The sequence below is a fragment of the Callorhinus ursinus genome, unplaced genomic scaffold (genome assembly GCF_003265705.2).
Source record: "Callorhinus ursinus isolate GAN/ISIS: 27379988/994484 unplaced genomic scaffold, GSC_fseal_2.0 scaffold15, whole genome shotgun sequence".
NCBI classification, from domain to species: domain Eukaryota; kingdom Metazoa; phylum Chordata; class Mammalia; order Carnivora; family Otariidae; genus Callorhinus; species Callorhinus ursinus.
Genome location: NW_027397077.1, coordinates 2,787,010 through 2,812,436, shown reverse-complemented (window position 1 = coordinate 2,812,436; position 25,427 = coordinate 2,787,010). Strand labels below are relative to the sequence as shown.

At 42.1% G+C, this 25,427-nt stretch overlaps 3 protein-coding genes across 8 annotated transcripts in view; 1 reads left to right on the top strand and 2 right to left on the bottom strand.

Annotated features, from left to right (window-relative positions):
* KIAA1143 (KIAA1143 ortholog) overlaps positions 1 to 9,003 on the top strand; it is a 14,655-nt gene extending 5,652 nt beyond the window's left edge. The window contains exon 4 of the mRNA XM_025885202.2: positions 8,689 to 9,003. Within this exon, the coding sequence (XP_025740987.2) occupies positions 8,689 to 8,950 (262 nt within the window). The 3' untranslated portion in view covers positions 8,951 to 9,003. The remainder of the gene's footprint in view (positions 1 to 8,688) is intronic.
* Positions 1,853 to 25,408, bottom strand: LOC112833828 (uncharacterized). 5 transcript variants are annotated; one of them, XM_073901048.1, is made up of 4 exons: positions 25,328 to 25,408; positions 6,480 to 6,554; positions 4,342 to 4,452; positions 1,853 to 3,512 (listed from the first exon to the last, which is right to left on the bottom strand). In XM_073901048.1, exon 4 carries the CDS (start codon positions 3,087 to 3,089, stop codon positions 2,274 to 2,276), a length of 816 nt encoding a protein of 271 aa, XP_073757149.1. In that variant the 5' UTR covers positions 3,090 to 3,512; positions 4,342 to 4,452; positions 6,480 to 6,554; positions 25,328 to 25,408; the 3' UTR covers positions 1,853 to 2,273. The 5 variants fall into 5 exon arrangements, with proteins under 5 accessions (XP_073757149.1, XP_073757152.1, XP_073757148.1 ...); XM_073901051.1 differs by lacking the exon at positions 25,328 to 25,408 and adding an exon at positions 10,794 to 10,815; XM_073901047.1 differs by lacking the exon at positions 25,328 to 25,408 and adding an exon at positions 8,505 to 8,960.
* ZNF502 (zinc finger protein 502) lies at positions 10,512 to 25,427 on the bottom strand. 2 transcript variants are annotated; one of them, XM_073901046.1, is made up of 3 exons: positions 25,328 to 25,406; positions 16,484 to 16,597; positions 10,512 to 15,971 (listed from the first exon to the last, which is right to left on the bottom strand). In XM_073901046.1, the coding sequence occupies exons 2-3, from the start codon at positions 16,536 to 16,538 to the stop codon at positions 14,398 to 14,400; spliced, it is 1,629 nt and encodes a 542-aa protein (XP_073757147.1). In that variant the 5' UTR covers positions 16,539 to 16,597; positions 25,328 to 25,406; the 3' UTR covers positions 10,512 to 14,397. The 2 variants fall into 2 exon arrangements, with proteins under 2 accessions (XP_073757147.1, XP_025740985.1); XM_025885200.2 differs by lacking the exon at positions 16,484 to 16,597 and having other exon boundaries at positions 25,328 to 25,427.

The following is a 25,427-nucleotide window of genomic DNA, read 5'->3' as shown; positions in this document are numbered from 1 at the left end:
CTTATGAGTATATGGGATGTTTTTTACAGTGACACTTTTTTTTTCCTATTTAAAGATAATACAAGTTCATTATAGAAAATTCAGAAAAAATTTAGTATGATAAAAATCGTATCTACCAATACCCCTTTGACATGAGGCTAACTCTGTAGATATTAACTACTGTTAACATTTTGGAACTCCCACGTGTGGGGTATTTTTTAAAAAAATTGAGATTATATTGCATATGTTTTCTGTCCTGCTTTTCACATGACATTATATTCTGAGCATTTTTCCAGATCAGTAAAATTCAAAAATTTAACATAATTGCTACAGAGAATTTTGTCATTAAACAGATCTTCTTCATTAGCAGAAGCCCACTTTGGAAGAAGATGATAATGTGCCTATTTAAGAATAGTTCCCCAGCTCCTGCTAAAGGTAGCCATATAACAATTCTGGCAATTTTAGAGATAAAAGTGGATCTTGTACAAGTGAGCTTCTAATAAAAGGGATCTTGATAGAAGAGAGGATCTAATGTATAACATGGAGACTGTAGTTAATAACACTATAAAAAAAGAGAGATACAAGTAGAAGTCTGCTTAATAAAGCTACCAGGCGTTTGATACAAGAAAGCAGATCTGGCAAGCACAAACCTTTGTCCTTCTCGCTACATCCTGCTACATCCAGGAGCACATACATGAAACCTAGGAGTATTGGAGCCATTTTTTGGCCTAAGGAAGGCAGATCCTTTCTCTGGGTGGTACAGTGGAAAGATTCAAGGCACTTGGATCCTAATAGCATGCCTCGAGGAGCTGCTGCACCAGCCACGGGCTGCCAACCTCTGGACTTGTTACACGAGAATAAACCAAAAGTTGTTGGTCAGTAGTACCACTTGCTGACACTTGAGAATTCAATGTCTTCTGCCCTCCTTTTCCCTTAAGAGGCCCCCGTTAGTGTTGTGCTCTAGAATTTGTCAACCTTAAAAATAAAAGTCAATTATTTTACCGGTATAATGAGTATATTTGAGAATAGAAGACAATTGCAATTCAGGACATACAACCTACTACAAAACCGTAGACAAGTCAGGAGGGGACTGCTCTTTTACAGAGGAAAGGGGGAATTTGTGGAGTTGTTGTTATAAACTAAATGTCCATTGGAGTACACTGAGAGTTTGAAACGTAATGGCTTTTCATTGGCTGAGTTGTGACGGGCTCATTGGCTAGGCTATTGCCAGGCAAGGAGATAATCTTCTTTCTTCCTGCTGGAGGTTAGTAAAGTAGGCTTCTTGTTAGGAATGCAAGGTATGGCTCTTTCTGTTGGTTCTGCAAAGGGCTGCAAGGTGTCGTATGTGTGAGCTCCTCCCTCTGGCCTCCCAACTCTATTTTAAGTGAAATTTTCTTTATTTAGTTACAAATTCCAAACAAGTACAGCCACATACTAATCAACGTACTTATGTTCTCTTCTATTTCCAACCCTCTTTATTCTCATGTAACTTCTCCTCACCAACCCCCTCCCCGCTTCTCCCCACAACACAAACACACAAAAGTCCTACAACACAAGTTTTTATTTAGTGTCAGCAAGGCTCCCTTTTCATGGAAAAGAGAGGTCTAGAGCTTGAAGTGAAGATCCAACAGTGGGAGGTATCAAAATCTAAAAAAGCTCTTCAGGGTACCCAGAAGTACACTTCACAATGTCCACTCAAATCCCAATAATTTCTTTTTTCTCTGATTAAATCTGAATTTTCTCAAGGATAAACTGGTCTTAAATTGTGTTCTATTTAAATCTACTTTCTGATGTAATGTCTTTCAGACATTTACTTTCTGTAGATTAAGGATGAAATCAGCCCAATTTCAAGAATGTTTAAAAAAAAGTTCCTAAAAAACACATTGAGAACCAAAAACTAATGCTGAACTTAGCTTGTTTTCAGTAGCTAGATTTATATACGTTTGGAACATCTATAACTCAAAGCCAATTAATGGCAGTTATTTATTACATACAACTTACTTTATTTTCAAGACAACCCTAGTAAGTATCCTCATTATTCTTCTGAGGAGGATGGGGAAAACAGGCTGAGAGAGGATCCGGTCTTACTCCCATTAAGTGGCAGAGAAGTCCCCAAACTCAAGACTATCTAGTTCTGAGTCGATTTTCTTAACTTTCAGGACACATTGCATCTTGCTCAACATACAGAACATTTGTCCCAGCTGAAGACTGAGTCTTAAACTCCTAAGAATTTTGGAGAGGGGGGGAAATGGCACTTTCATACAAATCTTTCCACGCTGGTTATATCCCAAGTTTTATTCTCCAGCATGAAGCCTCTGATGTCGAACAAGTGCTGAGCTGTGCCTGAAGGATTTTCCACATTCAACACATTCATAAGGTTTTTCTCCGGTATGAATTCTGTAATGTTCACTAAGGTGTGCTTGTTTGCGGAAAGTTTTTTCACACTCACTACACTTGTAAAGTTTCTCTCCAGTGTGAGTTCTCTCATGTTCAACAAGGGAGGAGTTCTGAGTGAAGGCTTTACCACATTCAGTACATGTGTAAGGCTTCTCTCCTGAATGAATTCTCTGATGCTGCATGAGGCATGCGCTCTGATTAAAGGCTTTCCCACATTCATTACACTTATAAGGTTTATCTCCAGAGTGACTTCTCTGGTGACGGGTAAGGCAAATGCTTTGACTAAAGGCTTTGCCACATTCAGCGCATTTATACGGTTTCTCTCCAGTATGAATTCGCAGGTGTTTGATAAGGGATGGACTCTGACAAAAGGCTTTGCCACATTCAGTGCACTTATAGGGTTTCTCTCCAGTATGAATTCTCAGATGCTGGACAAGGATTGCTTTTGTTTGAAAGGCTTTCTCGCATTCATTACATTTATAAGGTTTCTCTCCTGTGTGAATCCTCAAATGCTGAGTAAGATTTGACTGTTTACGGAAACAAGTTCCACATTCACTACATACATAGGGCTTCTCTCCTGTGTGAATCCTCTGATGCTGGGTAAGAGATGATCTCTGAGTAAAGAATTTCCCACATTCACTACACTTTGAAGATTTCTTCTGCATGTTAAGTCTCTGAGGGTTCATTTGCAGTGAAATCTGGCTGGAACTCATGCTGCCTATAACACAAGGAATGTCTGTCCAATAGGTTCAGGTTTAGAGGAAACTCTCAAATTCATGACACTTAACAATGAACGTTCTCAAAGATGATTATGGTTACAGTAACTCTGTCCTAGGAAAGCTTTGGGTATATGTGTGCATGCACTGTTCCCTTGGGCATTCCTGCAGGATACCCCTTCTCTTCCTTCTTCAGCATGCGTCTTTACCTTCTCCAAACACAAACCCAGATGACCAGGTTCTCTGACCCTGCACATCTTCCACAAGTCATTTAACACTGTTGCATCAGGCTTGGTCATCTTGTCTGGGTGGAAAAAAAAAAATCAAAAGGGAAAATGTCCTCTGTGCAGAACAGGGGACGTGCATTGTGGAATCTTGATTTTTATCCTCTTCTCAGTAATTGAGATAGATCACAATGACCTGGAGAAAAGATTAGATAATAGGGAGAAGAGATTAAGTAGTGACACATATTGGGAAATCTATAAAATTCCCTATCGTGATTGATTCTGGAACACTTAAATACTAAAAACGAATCCAGGTAATTTAGGATCATCCAGAGTGATAAATAGTAGAATGTGAAAGGGATAAGTATACCAATCTTGGGCAAATTAGTGTTAGGGAAAACTACCTACTTACCTACAGTCTCTACTACTCAAAAACTAGGTGAAGAGTAATTATATTTCCTTAGGTTGCCTGTAAGCAATATATTGCTCGTGCTGCTTGAGAAAGTACAAGCTTCTATCATTCTTTAGAAATTAGAGTTTCTCTTTAGGATTTCAAAGGAGGGGCGCCTGGGTGGCTCAGTAGGTTAAGTGTCCAACTCTTGGTTTTATTTTTTATTATTTTTTGAAGATTTTACTTATTTAACTGACAGAAAGAGACGGCGAGAGAGGGAACACAAGCAGGGGGAGTGGGAGAGGGAGAAGCAGGCTTCTCGCTGAGCAGGGAGCCTGATGCAGGGCTCGATCCCAGGACCCCGGAACCATGACCCGAGCCAAAGGCAGTCACCCAACCAACTGAGCCACCCAGGCACCCTGACTCTTGGTTTTAACTCAGGTCATGATCTAAGGGTCCTGGGATCAAGCCCCATGTTGGGCTCCCTCCCAGACCCCATAGAGGGAGTCTGCTTCAGATTCTCTCTCTCCCTCTGCCCCTCCCCCTGTCTCTAAAAATAAATAATTAAAAAAAAAGGTTATCCAGGCTGTAATTTTTACTAGGTCCATCACACCAATCCTTCCTATTCACTTACCTTGGTTAAGTGTCTTTTTGGACTTCTCTCTCCAAAACATTCAGCATCTGTAGCTCTCCCCTCTGCATCCATCTGGAAGACCTTTAGGTTTGAAAACTAGAGCCCTGCTTACTGAAAGAAAGTAAGATTGTTTTGTTTAGAGGAAAAATAGGATGGGGTGGTCCTTGGGGAAGAGATTCCCGTTGGACAGTAACTTGACTATAGCACCATGGTCCAGAATCTGGCCCTCACCTTTGACACTAATGAAGTGCTTCAGAATCTGATATACACTATCAAATTCACAAAATAATGTACAAAACAGTCACCTTTCCTGATCTACAATGAAAAATTTATATGCTCAATGTCCGGCGGGTTGACACATTCTCTCCACTACAGAAAAACTATATGGGAACCGTAATCATTGTCATCAGGACACTGCTTAGAACTGGAGAAAGAGAAATACTTAGATGATCTTGGTGGCATCAGACTTTGAAACCCTGATGCTCTGAATAAGGGCACAGAGAATCTGAGAACAGATATTCAGGTGCCACACATCAGCAACATCTTCCCTGGATGGTGCTGGAGACACTGACACATTACACATGAATAGATCCTCACATTATAATATTTAGATAATACAGAAGGATATAGGATAAATTAGTCATTTTTTTATCACCATCCCACCCTACCCATACAAGCCCATTTCCTTCCCAGAGATTATCATTATTAAGTTTGGAGTATATTCACTCAGTCTTTTTTCCACATATTTTTATACATAGACCATTTGATTCTCTCTACATAAAATTGTTCTATAGGTTCTGTGTTTCACTAAAGAATGTGTCTTCAAGATCATTTCTTATTGGTACATATGGATCTACCCTGGCTAAGAGTTAGTTGGTATACACTGGTATCTCTGCACAAATTATGTATAGTCAGAGACTGATCTGATTGGACAGCACTGTACTGCACTGGTTGTTAAATATATTGAATATTTTTCCTGAATGCATCTATCTAATGTATAAACTTCCAGGATAGATATTTCTGTCTACAAAAATTAACGCCAGGAGCGCCTGGGTGGCTCAGTCGTTAAGCGTCTACCTTCGGCTCAGGTCATGATCCCAGGGTCCTGGGATCGAGCCCTGCGTTGGGCTCCCTGCTCTGTGGGGAGCCTGCTTCTCCCTCTCCCACTCCCCCTGCTTGTGTTCCTTCTCTCTCTGTGTCTCTCTCTGCCAAATAAATAAATAAAATCTTTAAAAAAACAAAAATTAACGCCAGGTGGTTTAAATAGCTCAACATAAAACCAAAACTCTAACCACGCTTTTATTTCCTTCATTTTTATTGTCTCAAAAAGTTTTTTTTTTAACCCTACAAAGAATGCATACTCATTCTAAAAAACAGTCAGTTAGTCCACAAAGGAAATTACTTGAAATCCTACCACCCAGTGAAAATACAGTTAGTTTTTTGATGACCTTTTTTTCTAGGCATCTCTCAATGCATATACACATACACAGACACACACGTACATGTATTATGCATACATATTAAACTAGACTGAATTCTTCAGGCCATAAATGGTCACAATCTATTCATAGAGTTTCCATAGCCTAAAAATCCAGTTCATACAGTACTATTCTTACTGAATTTAACAGATCCCCAAGCTCCATGTTGCCTTCTGATGCCCAGTAACAGTGAAGTTGCTCTTACTTAGGCTCTTGTTCCAAACAGAGCCAGGAGTGCATTCATATTCTCTGAGGAAACACTGAAATCACTTTTGCCATGGGTTGTCCAGTAATTTCCTACCAGTTTTCCACACCTGACGGCTACATCATTAGGCATTAGAGTTAGCAGTTCAGTGACCAGCTACCAGGTAACTGCACAGGGGGTAGCTATTCTTGCTACAGTTTAAGTACATGTGATATAAAATTAGTACATTCTCTGATGTGTCCTATAGCCAATTATTCTGTTGCCTGCTTCCACAATGGGCCACACTCACTCTGATTTTAATAAGGTGGGACTATTTTTGGGTGGTTCTGTGTTTTCAGTCTGCAGGGTTTAGGTGTAGTGGTCACTGGTGGGTCCCACTGTAAGTCTGCCACCACTTCAGAATGAGCACCCCCGTAAGAACCCATCCTAGGCGCTCTAGTTAGATTTACACTTACCCAGAGATAAGCTGTGAGGAACACAAGCGACACTGGTTTGTCTCCTGGGGGCTTCTCTCGAGGAAGGGCAGGAATCTGAGGCATGGAGGGAGGAGAAAAAAAAGCACCCATAAATTGTCAGCCTACTTCCTATTCTGAATTCAGAGGAACTCAGAAATAGCCAATCCCTAACCAAATAACTATTTTAAGTCTGAATGAAGAATATCATTATTTTCTTAAAAGTGTATCACCCATGGGGCGCCTGGGTGGTGCATTTGGGTAAGTGGTTGATTCCTGGTTTCGGCTCAGGTTGTGATCTCAGAGTGGTGAGATCAAGCCCCACGTTGGGCTCCAAGCTCAGCCCAGAGGCTGCTTAAGGCTCAATCCTTCTGGGGCGCCTGGGTGGCTCAGTCATTAAGCGTCTGCCTTCGGCTCAGGTTGTGATCCCAGGGTCCTGGGATTGAGCCCCGCATCGGGCTCCCTGCTCAGCGGGAAGCCTGCCTCTCCTTCTCCCACTCCCCCTGCTTGTATTCCTGCTCTCACTATCTCTCTCTCTCTCTGCCAAATAAAATCTTAAAAGACTCAATCCTTCTCCCTCTGCCCCTCCCACATGCACCCTCTCAAATAAATCTGAAAAAAAAGTATCACCAATGACAAAAATCAGTAAGTGGCTTGTCTTCCAAGAGATCTGACAATGCACAAAGGGGGCAGGTGCTCCTAAGGACTATCCTGAGGTGAAATTTCCTCCACAAGTGATAAGTTGGAGGGGTGCCTGGGTGGCTCAGTCCTTGAGCATCTGCCTTCGGCTCAGGTCATGATCCCAGGGTCCTGAGATTGAGCCCCACATCAGGCTCCCTGCTCCGTGGGGGGCCTGCTTCTCCCTCTCCCACTCCCCCTGCTTATGTTCCCTCTCTCGCTGTCTCTGTCAGATAAATAAAATCTTTAAAAGAAAAAAAAAAAGTTGGAGCCAAAGGCCTCCCCAAACCGACTGGAAAAGCCATTGACTTCAAAAGTCAAAAACTGGGGCTACAGTAGAGGACATTAGAACAAACACTGGCCTGAGTCAAGAAGTCTGGATTCGAGTTTGGGCTTTGCCACTAACGTGTTCGACCTAAAGCTAGTCACTCAGTCTTCTCTGTGATTTGTTTTCTATCTGTGAAATGAAAGTGGAAAACTAGTACCAACATTCTGTGATCCTTTGATTCTAAAAACACATGGGAAAAGAGCAAAAGCCTTAAGTCCAGTCCATCTTTGATTGAGGATGGTTATTCATTTATTTGAAAATACTAACTGCGCAGGTACTATGTCAAAAATGAGGTCAGCTCTTCTGAGAACAGGCTGAGTCAACATCAAGGAAACTCCTTTCCAGTTATCTTACAACAGAGGCAGAGGAATTTCAGGAAAATAAAACCGCATCTATGTGAAGCAGAATCTCCAAGAAAGGACAGGGGGAGTCTTTTGGAAGATGTTAAGGACCCCTCTTAGGAGGAAAGCTTTTAAGAACTCCCTCTGAACGGAAAGGAAAGAACATTATTAAAAGGCTGGCAACCAGTATAATCCATCCCAATCCACTGGCACCCCCTATTTGACACTGAACAAACTACTTATTTTCAAACTTACTCAACTTTAATATTCAGCTCAAATGTGAACCACTACACATGGCTAATTTTTCTTGACTTGCAAGGCCCTTTCTCCTCAACATTCTCAAAGAATTTTACGTGGCTCTACTGTAGCACTTCCCATTGTTTTGATGTTCTGATTACATTTTGTCTTACGGCATGGGCTCTGGGGCCAGGACTCCCTGGGTTTGAATCCCTGTTCTAGATTTATTAGCCAATTGATCTTGGGTAAGCTATTTAACCTTTCTGAGGTCGTTTTTCAAATGTTATATGGCGTAGATAATAACTACTTCATAGGATTGTGATGATGCATGAGTAATACATGGGAAGTATTTAGAAAAATGCCTTCAATAAATAGTATCAGCTGTTAAAAGTACTGTTACTATTAGAGGAGAATAAAAGCTTAAAGGAAGTTGATAACTCTCACATATAGTCATTCCGCCCGCGCAACTTTGTCAAGTGGCAAAGCAAGGAACAGCATGTGCTTCTCGAAATCGGAGAACTGAAGCAATCAGAAGTTCGCTTCCTCCCTTAAGTACATACAAATGGGACCCAGGTCTCCCGACTCCCAAAACAGAGCTCTCGAACAAGCTTCTCCCTTCCCTCTTCAGGGCCAGCTGGCTCCGACCCCTCGCTCCAGTTTCCCGCGCTCCGGGAAGAGGCGCTGCGGCCGGCCGGCCCCGGCTCCGAGAACAGACCGTCGCAGTCCCGCACGCCCGCTCGACACACACGGCGTTTCCCGAGGGCCTCCGGCCGCACCTGGCGGCACTCGGGCGTCGGAGCGCCCCCGGGCAGCTCGCAGCCAGTCCCTGCCGCGCCGGCGTGACGTCAGCAGCCCGCGCCACGGTCAGAACACTGTGGTCTCCTCTCTAGGAAGGAGTGAGCGGCTTCATCTCTGTGCTTCCTCCCCGGCCCAGAGCTCCGGGGGTTCAGCCCGACACCGGGGCCGCCCCTGCAGAAACAGCCCGCAAACCCACCTCACCGCGCTCCTTCCCAGAGTAAGGAAACCGAACTGGAGGGAGACTGGTGGCCGACCACAAGGCGCTCTTGCTATTCATTCTGCAACCTGGCCACATTTATCTTCCTAAAAACTCTTCCACGTCACTGCCTTTTGGAGGTCTTCCCAAGGGTTTCACAAAGCTGGCTTCAACCTTCCTTACAGTCTCACCTGCCAGAAAATTGGCCTCTTCACAGGAACCCCAAACACCCTCTGCTTTAGGTTCTTTGTTCAACAACTGGCCCTAAGAACGTAAAGAGCTCTGTTTTCAACTTAAGTCCCAGATTATCATCGTGTAAACTTGGGCAAGTTACTTACTTCTCTGTACCTGTTTGCCGACTTACAGAACAGAAATAAATAATGGCACCGAATTTCAGAAGGTTATCATGAAGATTAAATGAGATTAATATATGTAATTACTAAGACCTTCCAGCACTTAAAAAAAGTTCGGTAAATGTTTGTCCTATCATGCTCCGCAAATTCCAGCTCCAGTCCTCTTTGTTCTGCATTGGCTTCAAGGGACCTTACCAGCCCTCAAGGCCCTCATCTCCACTGCAGCAAAACTTCAGATCTTGCTGAAACTCACTCAGAGAATACTTGCACATACAGGCTCCTCTTTGACAGTGTACTCCCGGGATGAAGGCGTGGGTAGCAGAGTACCTGATCCACTTCCAGGCATTCTTACTGATGTGCAAGCTCTGGGAAATAGAGTTGTCTGCTTACCATATCCCTAGTGTACAATCCATAAGGGACCCTCAGGAAATACTTGAAAAAATGAATGAGATGCAGCAGAGAAGTTATCTGCTCAAACTTCCAGACTGGCAACTTAACCAAAATGAAGTCCCTTGAGGAGGCTGAAATCAGGAGTGGAGATGCCCCAGACTAAGGCCATCACTAATCCTGTTCAGCTAAAAGAGGACCCTTTGTAGAACTGTCAGCTGACATGCCAGGGAACAATAATGTTGAGCTCACCTTGCTTTTTACCAAGTGTCATATTCTCAGCACTTGTTTGGAATCGGATAGCAAGTTCTACCCCACCCCCACTCCCTAACATCCCACAGGCCAGAGAGCCTAGGCCTAATCGTTTTTTCCCTTTTAAGCTTCAAAAAAAATCTAAATCAGCAGGCTCTGCTGTGTAGGAACTAACTCTAGAGTGGGGATCCCTAGGAAGAGCAATTTACTAGAAACATGAAGCTGGGGCTTAACACAATTTGGGCTGAGCTTCTTTCAATGAGGGAGAAAAAGGATGGGGGATGAGGGTGACACTGGACACCAAAAACATTCCACAAAACTAAGGTGACCTTAGCCCTGCAGTGGCCAGTAGCTGAAGGGGAGTGAAACTGAAGCCACCTGGGGTCAGAGCTAGACTTCTGCATTATATAGGAAGAAAGGTGAAATCAAAATGCAAAAACCAATTTATTTCTCACACTCATTAGCTCCCAGGGGCGCCTGGCTGGCTCAGTTGGTAGAGCATGTGACTCTGGATTTCGGGGTCGTGAGTTCGAGCACCATGTTGAGTGTAGAGATTACTTAAAAATAAAGTCTTAAAATGAGCTCCTCCCATCCTCACAAGCAGGGCAAGCCTGGAGTCCTATGTGGTCAACTCTATAACAAAAAACAGCTAAAGAGGCATCATGGAACAGAGATACGACCAATAACGAGAAATCTTAAGGAAAAGCGGGAAAGGACACAGGAGTTTAAATTTCACATGACACTTACTAGCTGTGTGACCTTGGGCAAGTCCAACCACCTGTTTTCTCTACTGTTGTTTTGAGGATCTGATGTGGCCTCATCCCATGTCCTTGTGAAGTCACAAATTAAATTTCAGCACGCTGAGAATAAGCAACACATTCCAGTTCTTGATTATCTGGGGCCATGAGCTCAGGAAGTGCTTCCACATTGGAATTGCTAAACTCAATCTCTCTCCTGACAGACCAGCATCAGGATCCAGCTCCTGCTTCTTACTTCAGGGATATTCCAGCTGACATAGTTGTGCTGCTACAGCGGCAAGCATTTGCCTCTTCCTGTCGACCCTGCCATCAACATATCTGAAAGTACTTTGTTAAACTGTGATGGGACATTTTAAATGGCTAATTTGTAACAAAACAAGGGATTATTTTGCTACAAAATATTACTTTTCCTTAAGGGGCCCTCTGCTTAAGACAACCATACAATCTGTGTCTTGAGGCAACGTTCAGAATGCTTGCACCTGGCACCTGGCGAACACTTCATGGACACACTCATATCCTCTCCAAACCCCCTTTCTGCTGGCAACTGTGGACCTAAGTCACAACCTGCATGTAGGCGTGGAGAAATGTCTGACTCAGGATTTTAGTTGAGCTCAGTAAATATTTACTGAGCACATTCGAAGTGCCAGGGACTGTGGATACAAAGATGAATAAATATCACATGGCCCCTGCTTTGACAGAGCTGATAGTTCAGTGGGAAGAGAAAGATTTGGAAACTAGCCATTACAATGTAACATAAATAAGAAGATAAGAAAATACAGAAATAAAAAACATGTGAGGTCAGAGACAGCTTCAAAGATGTTGCCTGAGCACATTCATTAAGTGACACATGGGAGCTTTCCAGGCAAGCAGAAGGCAGGCAGGCAATTGAGGCAATAGGAACAGTCTATGCAAAAGGTGCCAGAGTCCAGCAATGGTATGGAATCACAGGAATTTACACTATGGAACAGTGTGCAATGCAGGGAAGGCAGTGGAGAGTGATGATGGAGGCATGGGCCAGTGGAGGAGCTCTATCTATCTATCTATCCATCTAATTTTTGTGGAGGAGCTTTAGATGCCTTCTAAGGGGCTCGGATAGTCTGAGATAATAGAGCTGCCAGTTGTGTCTTGCAAAGACCATCCAGAAGAAATGTGAAAGACGGCCTCACGGGGCAAGCAACTGGAAGACTGATTGGGAAAATAGGAAAATGGTCTAGGAAATAAACTGGGGAGTGGACTAAAGCAAAAGCAGTGGAGATGGCTTCCATATTTCGGAGATGTAAGCAGGATACAGTGGTTGCTAGGATATGAAGACTGAGTAAAAGACTGACCAAAAGCAGTTCCAAGATTTGGGGCTGGCCTGACTGGGCACTTGGCTGGCCAACAACTGGGAGCAAATATTTGCAAGTATGAGACTATGGGATGAGGAGAGTAGCAAGATGACAAATTCCTTGCCTAATCCTGTTTTCCCAGGAAGTGAAAATGGTATCAGACTCTTAGCCTGAGGATTAAAACATTTTTGGATTTTTGGAAAATCTTTCTAACAAGAACTTGGAAATATCTTTCATCCTTAGAGTTCCCATTTGCTCCTTTAGAAAACCCTCCCAATTCTAATCTCAACTCAAGAAATCTAAAGACAGTAGTGTGTACAAATATTACTCTAAATACCTACATATCAGGAAGTTGTGAAAGTTTCTGGTGGGCACAGGTTGATTAAAATATACTAATTCAACAAATATTTATTGGACATTTACTGTGTGCCAGCAATGAATTCTATAGTGTTATTTTCACTTAGAAAGTACAAATACATCAGTATTTCCTTTGAGTACTATAATTTTTTCATGAACATCAAGTTTTAAGGGTTATTTTTGTCCATAAGATATTAACTTACTCAATTATGAATTGCCCTGTGGCAGGTTTTGAGAATATAACCTTCACAGCTGCAGAGGAAGATAGTGATGTTTCTGCCACATTCCTATTAATGGTGATTAACAGTTCAAACCAATGCTTACAAGATAGCTGTTCTGGGAAAAAAAAAATTAATGCTGAGTTCTAGGTAACCAACCATTCCAGAATCAACGGACTTTGTTTTTTAACAGTCATTATTTTAAAAATTATATAAGCTTCAGGGCATAGAAACTATTACAAATAGCAGTCAAAGGCAATCCCCACCTCATCTCTCAAGAGTTCAAGCTCTGAGTAGCAGTAAACAACATGAAAGGGAGTAAAGAAATAAAGGAAAAACCATGCCCTTTCTCTTAAAAGAATAAAATACCATCATGGTAGCAAACTGTACTATCTCAATACTCAGGGACTTCAAAAAGAGGTAGTTCTCTCTAGAACACTTTCCAAATTTATTCCATGAAAGTGTCTCCCTAGCTACTCCTAACCTGCAGGGAAGGGTAAATATCCGAGAATAAGATAGTCCCAATAAAAATAGAAGTATCTGAAATCTAACACACCTGCTTAAAGCCACCAATGACATAATTACATGAAACCTAGGCCTCCCTGATACAATGACCAACACTCTCTTGAGGACTGGTCCAGAGCCCCAACTCCAGCCAACCTAAAAGGCTGTCTTCTCTCTTCATTAATGGTTTCTCCTCCCTAAACGTCAATTAACCGTTGTTTGGACATAGTTAATCCTGGTGGGTCTCTCTCCCCTGGACCCTACAAACCAGTGGCCCAAGCAAACTGGACTAAGTGTACACCTTAGTCCAGGCTGGGATATGTAGGTGACCTGCTCAGTCAAACACAGGCTTCCTGCTCTGGGCCTCAGCACCAGCAGTCTAGCGCAAACCATTTTCCTCCTGGGTGAGTCAGTGTTCCTCTGGGACAAAGGTTGGCCCTTCTTCTTCCTGGCCCTCTGAGCAGATCTGACTCCCTTCCCACAAACTGGCATCATTCAAGATAAATTTCTCTTGACCTCCTACTTCCTTTTTGGCCCCAAATTGCCTTCCAGCTTGAAAGGATCAGGAAAGATCTCCCTTACCCTGAGAAAGCCTTCTTCTATCTGTAGACATCAGCCCAGTTCTTGCCACCTATCCCTTTATTTATTGAATGAATGAACGAATAAGGATTCTTTGTTTTCCCTTGTTTCCATCTCCCCTTCACAAGACCGCTTCTAACAGATGGCATGTTCAGAGCAGCCTCAGGTATCAGGAGGCTACTTAGCACCACCTCAGCACTGCTAGCACTTTCACGCTGAATGTCTGGGAAAGCACCTCAGCCTCCTGGCCAGAGAACGCAGGTCACAAGGTGGGACGCGGGAGCAGGGCTGCAGTAAGGGAAACGCAAGTGCTAACTTAACAAATGGCACCTCAAGGCATGAGAGTCACAAGGGGAAGGAGGAGTGGCAGGCAGCGAAGATTTATGCGAAGAGCAAGAACTTCCTTTCTACCCTGTCTTCCCAGACGCCCAGCTGGAGTAGGCTCTGCATTCTCCAAGCTCCCGCCTCCATAAGTGGAAATACTCTTCTGAGTATAATACTCGGTGTTCCTTCATCCTTCCCTCCAGGAACTCTACCTGCCCCACCGCCTCCCGCCAGATTCCTAGTCACTCTTTCTAGAGAAGCTGCCATAACCTGAATGCCAGGGTTATTCACCATTGTGAAGTTTCTGATGTCTGAAAAGGACTGAACTATGTCTGAAGAATTTTCCACATTCAAAGCATTCATAAGGCTTCTCACCAGTGTGAATTCTGTAATGTTCACTAAGGTGTGCATACTTGCGGAAAGTTTTCTCACATTCACTACATTTATAGAGCTTCTCACCAGTGTGAGTTCTGTGATGTTCAGTAAGAGATGAGCTATGAGCAAAGGCTTTCCCACATTCTTTACATTTATAGGGCTTCTCTCCAGTATGAATTCTCATATGCTGAGTGAGGCAGGTATTCTGATTAAAGCCCTTCCCACATTCACTGCATTTATAGGGTTTTTCTCCAGTGTGACTTCTCTGATGCCGAATGAGGCAAATGCTCTGAATGAAGGCTTTACCACATTCACTGCATTTGTAGGGTCTCTCCCCTGTGTGAATTCTCTGGTGCTTAGTAAGTGGGGTACTCTGAGTAAAAGCTTTGCCACATTCCTTACATTTATAGGGTTTTTCTCCAGTATGAATTCTCTGGTGTTTAATAAGGGACGGGCTCTGACAAAAGGCCTTGCCACATTCCTTACATTTATACGGTTTCTCTCCAGTATGAATTCTCTGATGCTGAGAGAGGTTTGCCTTTGTTTGGAAAGTTTTCCCACATTCATCACATTTATGGGGTTTTTCCCCAGTGTGAATTCTCTGATGTTGTATGAGATTTGAGTGTTTGCGAAAAGAAGAGCCACATTCATTGCATAAATAAGGTTTCTCACCAGTGTGAATCCTCTGATGATGAATGAGGTGTGTGTTCTGATTGAATGCCTTCCCACATCTATTACATTTGTAAGGTTTCTCTCCAGTGTGAATTCTCTGATGTTCAGTGAGATGTGAATGATTGCGGAAGGAATTCCCACATTCATTACATTTATAAGGTTTCTCTCCAGTATGGATTCTCTGATGCTGAGTAAGAAATGATCGACATCGAAATGTTTTCCCACACTGCTCACATCCATATGGTTTTACTCCGGTGTGAATTCTTTGATGCTGAATAAGGAAGGAACTTCGACTAAAGGCTTTCCCACATTCCTCACATGCATAAGGTCTCTCTCCAGTATGAGTCCTCTGATGTTGGGTAAGGGATGAGCTCTGAGTAAAAGTTTTTCCACATTCATTACATTCCCAAGACTTTTTCTGTGTAGAGAGAGTTGGGCATTTACTTTGGTCTGAAATCTCATTAGTGTGTATGCTACTTGTCTCCCACTGATGTCGGCTCTCTTCTGTAGAAACCCTGAGATGTGTAACAAAGCTAGAGGTCAAGAGCAAGCTTTGCTCAAAATTATATTCTTGGCTAATTGTTTCAGGAGATGCTTCCTTGTGGATAAAAGTTATTTCCCCCAAACCTCGTTCTTGAAAAAGGCATGGTCCAGGAACCTCTCCAGAAGGGTTTTCCTTCATGCTCTCACATGCATATTTTTTTTCAAATATAGAATCCTGGTTCACATCCTCTGGTAATCTCTTTGCTACTATCCCTGGTGAATTAATTTCAGAGACATCCTGCTCTGGAACAGACCTGTCCATCAAATCTGAAAGAAAACATCAGAATGAGTATCTCTTGTGCAGGACAGAGGGGAAGTCCCCGAGGCTATAGGGGCCTAATTCTGACATATCTCAATAATGGCATATAAACAAGGGCCAATAAAACCTAGTGGAGCAAGTAATTCAATTATAAGTGGTGGAAGAGATCTGTATCAGGGTAAGGTTCACCATTAATAAGGAACCCCATGGAATGGGCATCTACAGACACTTAGGAAGCCAGAGAAGCAGAGACAATAGAAATAAAGGGAAAGTAACAAACAATAGCAAGCTAAGATTAGGTCAAAAGAAGAAAACATGGACAGTGGGAGAATGTAAAAGTAAATGCTGGAAATGAGACAAAATGAATACTGGGGGAAAGTTGGCCCCAGGAGATGTTCACCCACATCTGCCCCCAACATCCCTAAAAGGGTAATTTTATTTCCTGAACTTCAATCATTTTCTCTTGTAAAATTTCCAAAGCCCCGCTGTTTCTCCCATTGGTTTTCCCTTGCTCACGCACCTGGACAAACCTCTCTTCCAAGCTCTCTCTCTTCAGCTCCTTGCATATTCAACATCCACAAATCTTTTCTTTGTTTTGATTGGAAAACACTTCAGAGTTGGAAAACTGGGAACCCTGCTCATAGGGGGAAAAAAGGTGGGGAAGGGGATATCACTGTCCCAGTAAATAGGAAAATGAGAAAGAACTGTTGCCTAGGGATACTATCTAATAATTCAAACAAAATATGTTCGGATAGCAATGTGACTGCATCAGCAAAAATCATGGTTGGCTTCCAGCCTTCTAGCTTCACAAATTCCATTTGTCAGCTGTGTAAAAAGTGATAGCCAGACTGATATACTAGCAAACACTCAAGCGCTGGATGGATAAACCAGAATGTTATTTATAATGATAAAGATACCTATGAAGTGGATAGAAGTATTCATGTTTTTATACAACAATCTATATGAAAGGTCAATTAACATAATCAAAAGTTGCATAGGGAGAGACGCCTGGGTGGCTCAGCTGGTTAAGCATCCAACTCTTGGTTTTGGCTCAGGTCATGATCCTGGGGTCCTGGGATCAAGCACTGCATCAGGCTCCATGCTCAGTGGGGAGTCTGCTTCTCCCTCTCCCTCTCCCTCTGCTCCTCCCCTATTTGCATGCACATACTCCCTCTCTCTCAAATAAACAAAATCTTTTTTTAAAAAGTTGCATAGGGAAATGGCCTCATAGCAAGGCTAATGCATTAAGTTTGATCCACCCATCTCCACTATATGCCAAGGAGCTGGACAGTAGTTAGGGAACTCTATTTGTACAACTTAGAGATACACTGATTGCCCTTTCTTCTAGGTGTCAGATCAACTAAACAGTTTTTCTTCAGACAGAGCTCAACATTAAGAGTGTAGGCTGCAGGGGCACCTGGGTGGCTCAGTCATTAAGCGTCTGTCCTCGGCTCAGGTCATGATCCCAGGGTCCTGGGATCAAGCCCCACATCGGGCTCCCTGCTCCGTGGGGAGCCTGCTTCTCCCTCTCCCACTCCCCCTGCTTGTGTTCTCTCTCTAGCTATGTTTCTCTCTGTCAAATAAATAAATAAAACCTTTAAAAAAAAAAAAAAGAGTGTAGGCTGCAGTTTAAAAAAGAAAGAAAAGGGGCGCCTGGGTGTCTCAGTTGGTTAAACGTCCAACTCTTGATCTCATGAGTTCAAGCCCTGCATTGGGCTCCATGCTGGGTGTGGAACCTACTTAAAAAAAAAAAAAAACACAACAAAACAAAAAACGCTGATATTGTGAAATAATTTTTGACTTACAAGAAAGTTACAAAAAACAGTACAGAGTTTCTGGTGTCTGGAATGTTAAATCACAACTGTTCATCCAAAAATGTCTCTCCACATAACCCTGAAGTGAGAAGTAGAATCAGCAGCATTATTTCAAGGAAAAAGGAAGACAGAAAGATGATTTTACCATAGCAAGAGCTCAGAAGGCATATAAGAATGGCATGAGTCTGCTGAAGTACGCAGTAAGGCTGGTACTATGGACTTCTCATCAAAGTCTGCGGCTCTGTGTTGAGTTTTAAAGGTTTAGGAGGATCCTATCTGGGAGGCTCCTGGGTGACTCAGTGGGTTAAGCATCTGACTTGATTTCAACTCAAGTCATGATCTCAGGGTTGTGAGATCGAGCCCCGCATGGAGCCCCACCCGCATGGAGCCCCACCCGCATGGAGGCTGCTTAAGAATTTTCTCTCTCTCCCTCTTCCTGTGCCCCTCCCCCACCTATAAGCATACAAAGAATCCACCACACAATCCTACAGAAAACCATGAAGTAGAGTGGGGTTTCAGTATAGTCAGAGTTAGACAGTGCACAAAAAGTCAGACATGCCCCCACCTGCCTAGAACTTACATTACAGCTGAACAAAGACATTAAAGTGCAGTTACAATTATGGGAATTACAAAATAGGAAATATGGGATACAGGAATGTAGAGCAGAGGGAACCTAATGTAGTCTGAGGAAGAAAGCCTCCCTGAAAAAGAGGTAAATAGGAATGAAACAGGTGAAGACAGAAAAGAATATACCAGATATGAAACAGAACATACAAAAGGAAACAAGCTTAGTATTTTGGAAAAATTAGATCCAGTAAGACAAAGTATTAAGCACCAAAAATAAGACATGAAGCGAGGCAAGCAAAAGCCAGATCAAATACAACCCTGAGAACTATTTTAAGGAATTTACCTTAAAGTGAGTAGAAAACCACAAAAAGAATACGAAAAGGTTTGGAGGAGGGGGAAGTGACATAAGTATATCTGCTGTTTAAAAAAAAAAAAAAAATCCTTCTGCCCGTAGCAAAGAGGGAAACTATATGAACGGTGGAAGGTGGGGAAGCAAGGTGAAGGCTGGAAGACCCCCTGGGAGGCTGTTTCTGCAGTCCAATAAGGAGACTGGACCAAACTAAGAGACAGAATCCACAGGATTGGATAAATATTGGGGGAGAGGTGTGAGCGAGAGGGAGAAATCAAGATAATTTGCTGGTTTGGTTTTGAGTGATGACAGCGACCTTTAGAGAGAATGGGAACACTGGTTTGGGGAGAAAGAAGATACATTTAGTTTTCAAATATCCAAACAGAAAGTAGGCATACATATCTGGAAGAGAGGAGAGAGGTGTCATGAAGAGATTAATTAACATCCTGGGAGTAACAGATAAAAACATCAAAGGAGTGTGGCTAGGAAAACCTCAACAACTACTTTACATATTAAAAGGAAGTTTAACTCTGGCTTCTGATTTTAGAGATTCCTAATCCCCTGAGAGAAATAAATAAAAGAATTTAATGTGATAAAATTGGCATTTCTAAAGTCATAAAAAATTATTTATAAATTATGTTGGAACTGTTGCTTAACTACCTGGAAAAAACACGTAGTGAGATTCCTACCTCACCCCATATACCAAAATAAACCTAAACTGGTTAAAGGGTTAAATATAAAAAATGAAACCACAGGGGTGCCTGGGTGGCTCAGTCGTTGGGTGTCTGCCTTTGGCTCAGGTCATGATCTCAGGGGCCAGGGATCGAGCCCCGCGTCGGGCTCCCTGCTCAGCAGGAAGCCTGCTTCTCTCTCTCCCACTCCCCCTGCTTGTGTTCCCTCTCTCGCTGTGTCTCTTTCTGTCAGATAAATAAAATGTTTCTTTAAAAACTGAAACCACAAAATAAAATATTAAGAAATGATTGACTTTAGGGTTAGGATTGGCTTTTCTAAGCAATATGCAAAAAACACAAACCACAAAGGAGAAAACTGGATAAAAGTTCTGATCACAGAAAAGCAACAATCTCTCTAACCAAAATACAAATAAAATTAAGTGACAAACAATCTAAGAAAAGTATTTTTTATTGGGACGCCTGGGTGGCTCAGTCGTTAAGCGTCTGCCTTCAGCTCAGGTCATGATCCCAGGGTCCTGGGATGGAGTCCCACATCGGGCTCCCTGCTTGGCGGAAGCCTTCTTCTCCCTCTCCCACGCCCCCTGCTTGTGTTCTTTCTCTAGCTGTCTCTCTAGGTCAGTTAAATAAATAATTAAAGTCTTTTTCTTTTCTTTTTGTTTTTAAGATTTTATTTATTATTTATTTAGCACAGAGAGACACAGCGAGAGAGGGAACACAAGCAGGGGGAGTGCAAGAGGGAGAAACAGGCTTCCCGCCGAGCAGGGAGCCCTAGGCGGGGCTAGATCCCAGGACCGTGAGATCATGACCCGAGCCGAAGGCAGACTCTTTTAACAACTGAGCCACGCAGGCGCCCCTCTTTTTCTTTTTTTAAGATTTTATTTATTTATTTGACAGAGAGACAGTGAGAGCAGGAACACAAGCAGGGGGAGTGGGAGAGGGAGAAGCAGGCTTCCCCCAGAGCAGAGAGCCCGATATGAGGCTCGATCCCAGGGCGCTGGGATCATGACCTGAGCCGAAGGCACTCGCTTAACGACTGGGCCACCCAGGTGCCCCTAAATAAATAAAATCTTAAAAAAAAAAAAAACCCAAAAAAACAAATTGGAGATTTTCTTTTAAGTGTTAAAAGTCAAGACTGGCAAAGGTATGGGGAAAGATGGCTTCTCACACAAGCAGTAGGAATGTAAACTAGTATCATCCTTCTAGAGATAATTTGGCAATATACATCAGGTTTTAAAGTTGTAGGTTGAGTTGCAATTGGAATACTGGGGTCATCATTTTGTAAGTACAGGAACTCAGAAAAGAATACTAAGTATATACAACACTTACAATGTATCTCAGAAGATTCTCAAAGGCATCAGGATGCCTATAAAATGCCTATATTCTTTGATCTAGTAATTCTACTATTAGAACTTTCTCATAAATAAATAACATCTCAGGGCACCTGGGTGGCTCAGTCGGTTAAGCACCTGGCTTTTGATCTCAGTTCAGATCTTGATCTCAGGGTCGTGAGTACAAGCCCCGAATTGGGCTCCATGCTGGGTGTGGAGCCTACTTAAAAAAAAAAAAAAGTAACTTCCCAAAGAAGAAAAAAGCTGAACTCTTTTATTACCTGTAAAAAAAATACCCTGCAGTGTTGCTGGGAAACACAATCTTTTTACCAATGGACACTGAGGCTTAGCAAATTATGGTACTTCCTCTTGGTGGAAATTATAAAGACGTTAAGATAATTAAAAAGGAAAATATGTAATCATTTGGAAAAATACTTATACTCAATGTAAACGAAAAAAAATGGAGGATATTAAAATTTCAAGTACATCATAACATCGTGTATGTATGTTAAAACATGCTTTCTTTTTTAAAAACTAACTCTAATCTTAAGAATATGTATCAAGTTGTTAGCCATGACCATCTCTGGAGAATAGGATTATAGTAAACTTTTGTGTTAGGGCCTATCTTTGTGTAATGCTTCAAAGTTTTCCTGTAGGAATAAATAGCTTCTGTAATCAGAGGGAAAAAAAATGAAAAAATACGATCAGAGATGGGCACAGAAATGTATGTACAAAGATCACGCTGTTACTATAATTGTAAAACAAGCAAACATTGATGGCAAATCAGTATGATAGATTTTGTAACTATTAAAAATCATATTTTCAAAAGACATTCATTAGAAAATACAGAATGTTAAAATAGGAGAATACAAAATCAAAAACACAAGAAACAACAAGTGTTGAAGATGATGTGGAGGAAAAGGAACACTTGTGCACTGTTGGTGGGAAGGCAAACTGATGCAGTCACTGTGGAAAGCAGTGTGAAAACAGTATGGAGGTTCCTCAAACTGTTAAAAATAGAACTATCCTACCACCCAATAATCACATTCCTGGGTATTTACCAAAAAATACAAAAACACTAATTCAAAGGGATACATGCACCCCTATGTTTATTGTAGCATTATTTACAATAATCAAATTATGGAAACAGCCTGTGTCCATCAATAGATAAATGGATAAAGTACATGTGGTATATATACACAATGAAATATTATTCAGCCATAAAAAAGAATGAAATCTTGCCATTTGCAAAAGCATGGATGGAGCTAGAAAGTATAATGTTAAGTGAAGTAAGTCAGAGAGAGACAAACACCATATGGTTTCACTCATATGTGGGATTTAAGAAACAAAACAAGCAAAAACAAAAAAGAGATAAAGCAAGAAACAGACTCTTAACTACAGAGAACAAACTGATGGTTACCAGAGGGGAGGGAGGAGGGGGGGTGGGTGAAATAGGTGATGGGGATTCGAGTGTTCACTTGTGATGAGCACTGAGTCATGTACAGAATTGTTGTCACTATATTGTACACCTGAAACTAATATAACACTGTATGTTAACAATACTGCAATTAAAATTAAAAGCTTTTAAAAAAGGAACAAGTGAAAATTACATAAATTCGATTTTGGAAAAATTATTTAAATGCCTGCTCGATTTTGATGTAAATTCTGGTTAAGATTCACTCTGCTGGTCTCCTAGGTACCATGAAGTGAAGGAGCTTATCTGTCTTGTTCACAAAATTCCCAATGCTATCACAATGTCTGGTTCTCAATGATTACAGAGGAAGATGATTACTGCTCTGGGATGGGGTGAGCCTGGGGCAGAGGAGAGGAATCTGTCAACTTCACAAACTTTTGTGTATGGGCACTGGAGAACTTTCTAGTCAATGAATCTGCAGAGAAATGAAGCACGTAATTCTCAGGGCTCCTGCCTTAGCTCACGAATGAAACTAATAATCTAAAATTCCCAAAGGCACATCTTTTAACTCTGCTACAGTAAAGGCTCATGTACATATTAACAGCTCTCAAAATCCTGGATCTCACTGGCTAATTGGAACAATCTGGCTTGATATGTAGATGTAATGGCTGTTAATATAAGAACTATACTCTGGAAGAACAGACTTTAAAAAGATCATTTTGGTGAGCTGCACAACTAACCCTAAGCCTTGCAGCGTGAGGCAACAGGATGAATGTATATATTTGGGTCTTTCACATCCTTAATACAAGAGGTAGTTTTGTGGGAGGATTTGCTTCTTTAAACGTCCTTTTTATGAATGAATTACACCTTTTCCTTCTCAGGACTTAGAGTTCCTTACCCTTTGTTTTCAAAGAATATCCATGAGAAAATACAGTACGTTAAAACAGAATACAAAACACAAAAATAAAAAATATGCATACATATACCAGCACTAAGTAAACATTCAATAAACAGGAACTATTATTAATACATGGATATATACAAAACACACACAAAGAACAGAAGAAATCCACCAAAATGTTAACACATTGATCCCTAGGTGATTTAATGGGTTACTTTCCTTTGTCCTTTATACTCATCTATATATTTCACTTTCCCTACAATAACCATGTATTACTTTTATAGTTAGAGAAATAATCATGTAAAAAATGACAGTCCTTGCTCACTGGTTTCAACAACCAAAAAACCAGAAACAAAAGCAACAACGACAACAAAAATGCCAGATCCAATAAATATGGTATTGGCTTCTCATTCGAGTAAGATTAAAGTGGACTGAAATGGGAATCAGGAAATTGCTCTGTCACAGCCTTTGTGAATGGGCCTACATGACCAGCTATTTATCTGAAAAAGCTGACAAATTAGATAATACCCATGGGGGGGAGAAAAAGATAATATCCATGAGTCCTTTCAGCTTTAACATTCTGTGAATCCTTAACTAAACGAGTTAATTTATGTAAAGTATTTATAAAGGTATCTGCCCCATGGCAGGCATTCCACAGGGGTCAGGCATTATTATGTTTGATACTAAAATCTATGGAGAAGAAAGGACATATTGGTGACAACCCTCTCCTCCAACTGTGGATCATCTGAGCTGTCAGCAGTTTAATGTCAAACTGCAAGCTTTTTCTGTAATGGGCTAGAAAATCAATAATTTAGGTTTCATGGGCTATATGGTCTCTCTCTGTCACAACTATTCAACTTTGCCTTTGTAGTTTGAAGACAACTAGACAATATGTAAACAAATGAGCTTGGTTGTGTTTCAGTAAGACCTTTTTTTTTTTTTACAAAAACAGGTGCTAGACCAAATTTGGCCTGTGGGCCATAGTGTACTGACCCCTAGTCTATAAATTCCCCAGAGAGGAAGGTACAGGTTTTTCCACCAATGCCTAGTGTAGAATAATCTGATTGTCAGTGATCTTAAAATGATTAAAGGAGCTGTATGAATCCAGGTTTGCGGGAGAGATAGGCATTATGGTGAAGGGTAAAAGGAAAAAGGAAAGAAGCTTTTAACAGCTTAATCCTGTTAAGAATAACAAGGAGCTAGCTCTCTCCTCTTACCTTGTAAGCTTTCTCTTCCCTGCCACCTCCTTACCTCTCAATAATTAGCTAAAGGATTACGGGAAAGCCAGGTGGGATAGTTCACGAATTTGAAACCACAATTCCTTCAATAAGACCATACTCAAATGTACTCCTCTCTGAAGCCCTTCTTGGGCTTGTCAGTTGGCCAAAAGTAACATACTCATCCAGGCTGCAGGACACACTGGGTCTCTCTCTTCTGCAGCCTTGGGTCACTAAGTAGCAATGTGTCCTTAGTCATCTATTCTCTCCATACCTCAATATCCTCATTAAAAACTACAAATACGTTGTTGTGAGGGTTAAATACATTAGCCCAACTGCTTCTAACAGTGCTATTTAGCACTAAGTATAGTTTAAATTATCACAAAAAATCTGCTCACATGTATTATCTTCCATCACTACACTGGAAGCATCTCCCTTTGGCAGGCTCCAACGTCACTCATTCTGTAGCCCCGCCCCTGAGTTCTGTGTAATATTTGGCAGGTTACGCATAGTAAAATTTTGTTGCAAGACATTAACGTTTCTATACGTGCTATCACATACATGCTGTCAACTGAACCTTGTAAAGAAAGGAAGGCAGGGACCACCAGACAGTCCAACTTTAGAGATCAAGCAACAGCCTCTGTATCCTCAGGAATTATAACTCAGACACTCGAGACTCGCCACCTAGTGAGCTTTATACACTGCCGGTTCCTCGTACGACGGTCCCTAAAAAAGTTTCTGAGCTGCAGGATTAATTGCGGGGGAGCAGGTGGTATCCAAACCGAGAACTCTCAGCCCCGGGACTTCGTTTCCGAACACGGGTCCTAGCTCTGGATCATCTATCCATCTATCCATCACGCAGTCATCACTCATTCGTTCATTCACTCCACCATCTTCTTAGACGCCTGCTCTGGGCCGGGCCCTGTGCTGAGGCCGCTGGGAGTTCTGGGCCGCACGCGCAGACAGCAGTCCGACGGAGAGCGGGGCCGGGGCAGGCTTCCTATACAAGCCTCCTGCCCAACGTCCCAGCCGAAGGCGCCCGGAGCCACCCCTTTCCCCTCCCTGAGGCCCCGCCCGCTCACCGGAAGGTCGGGGGACGCCCCGCGGGGTGGCGGCTACGGTCCCACAGGTGCGCGCGAGCACAGGGCACAGGCTTACCCCCCGACCCACACCCCCAGGCCG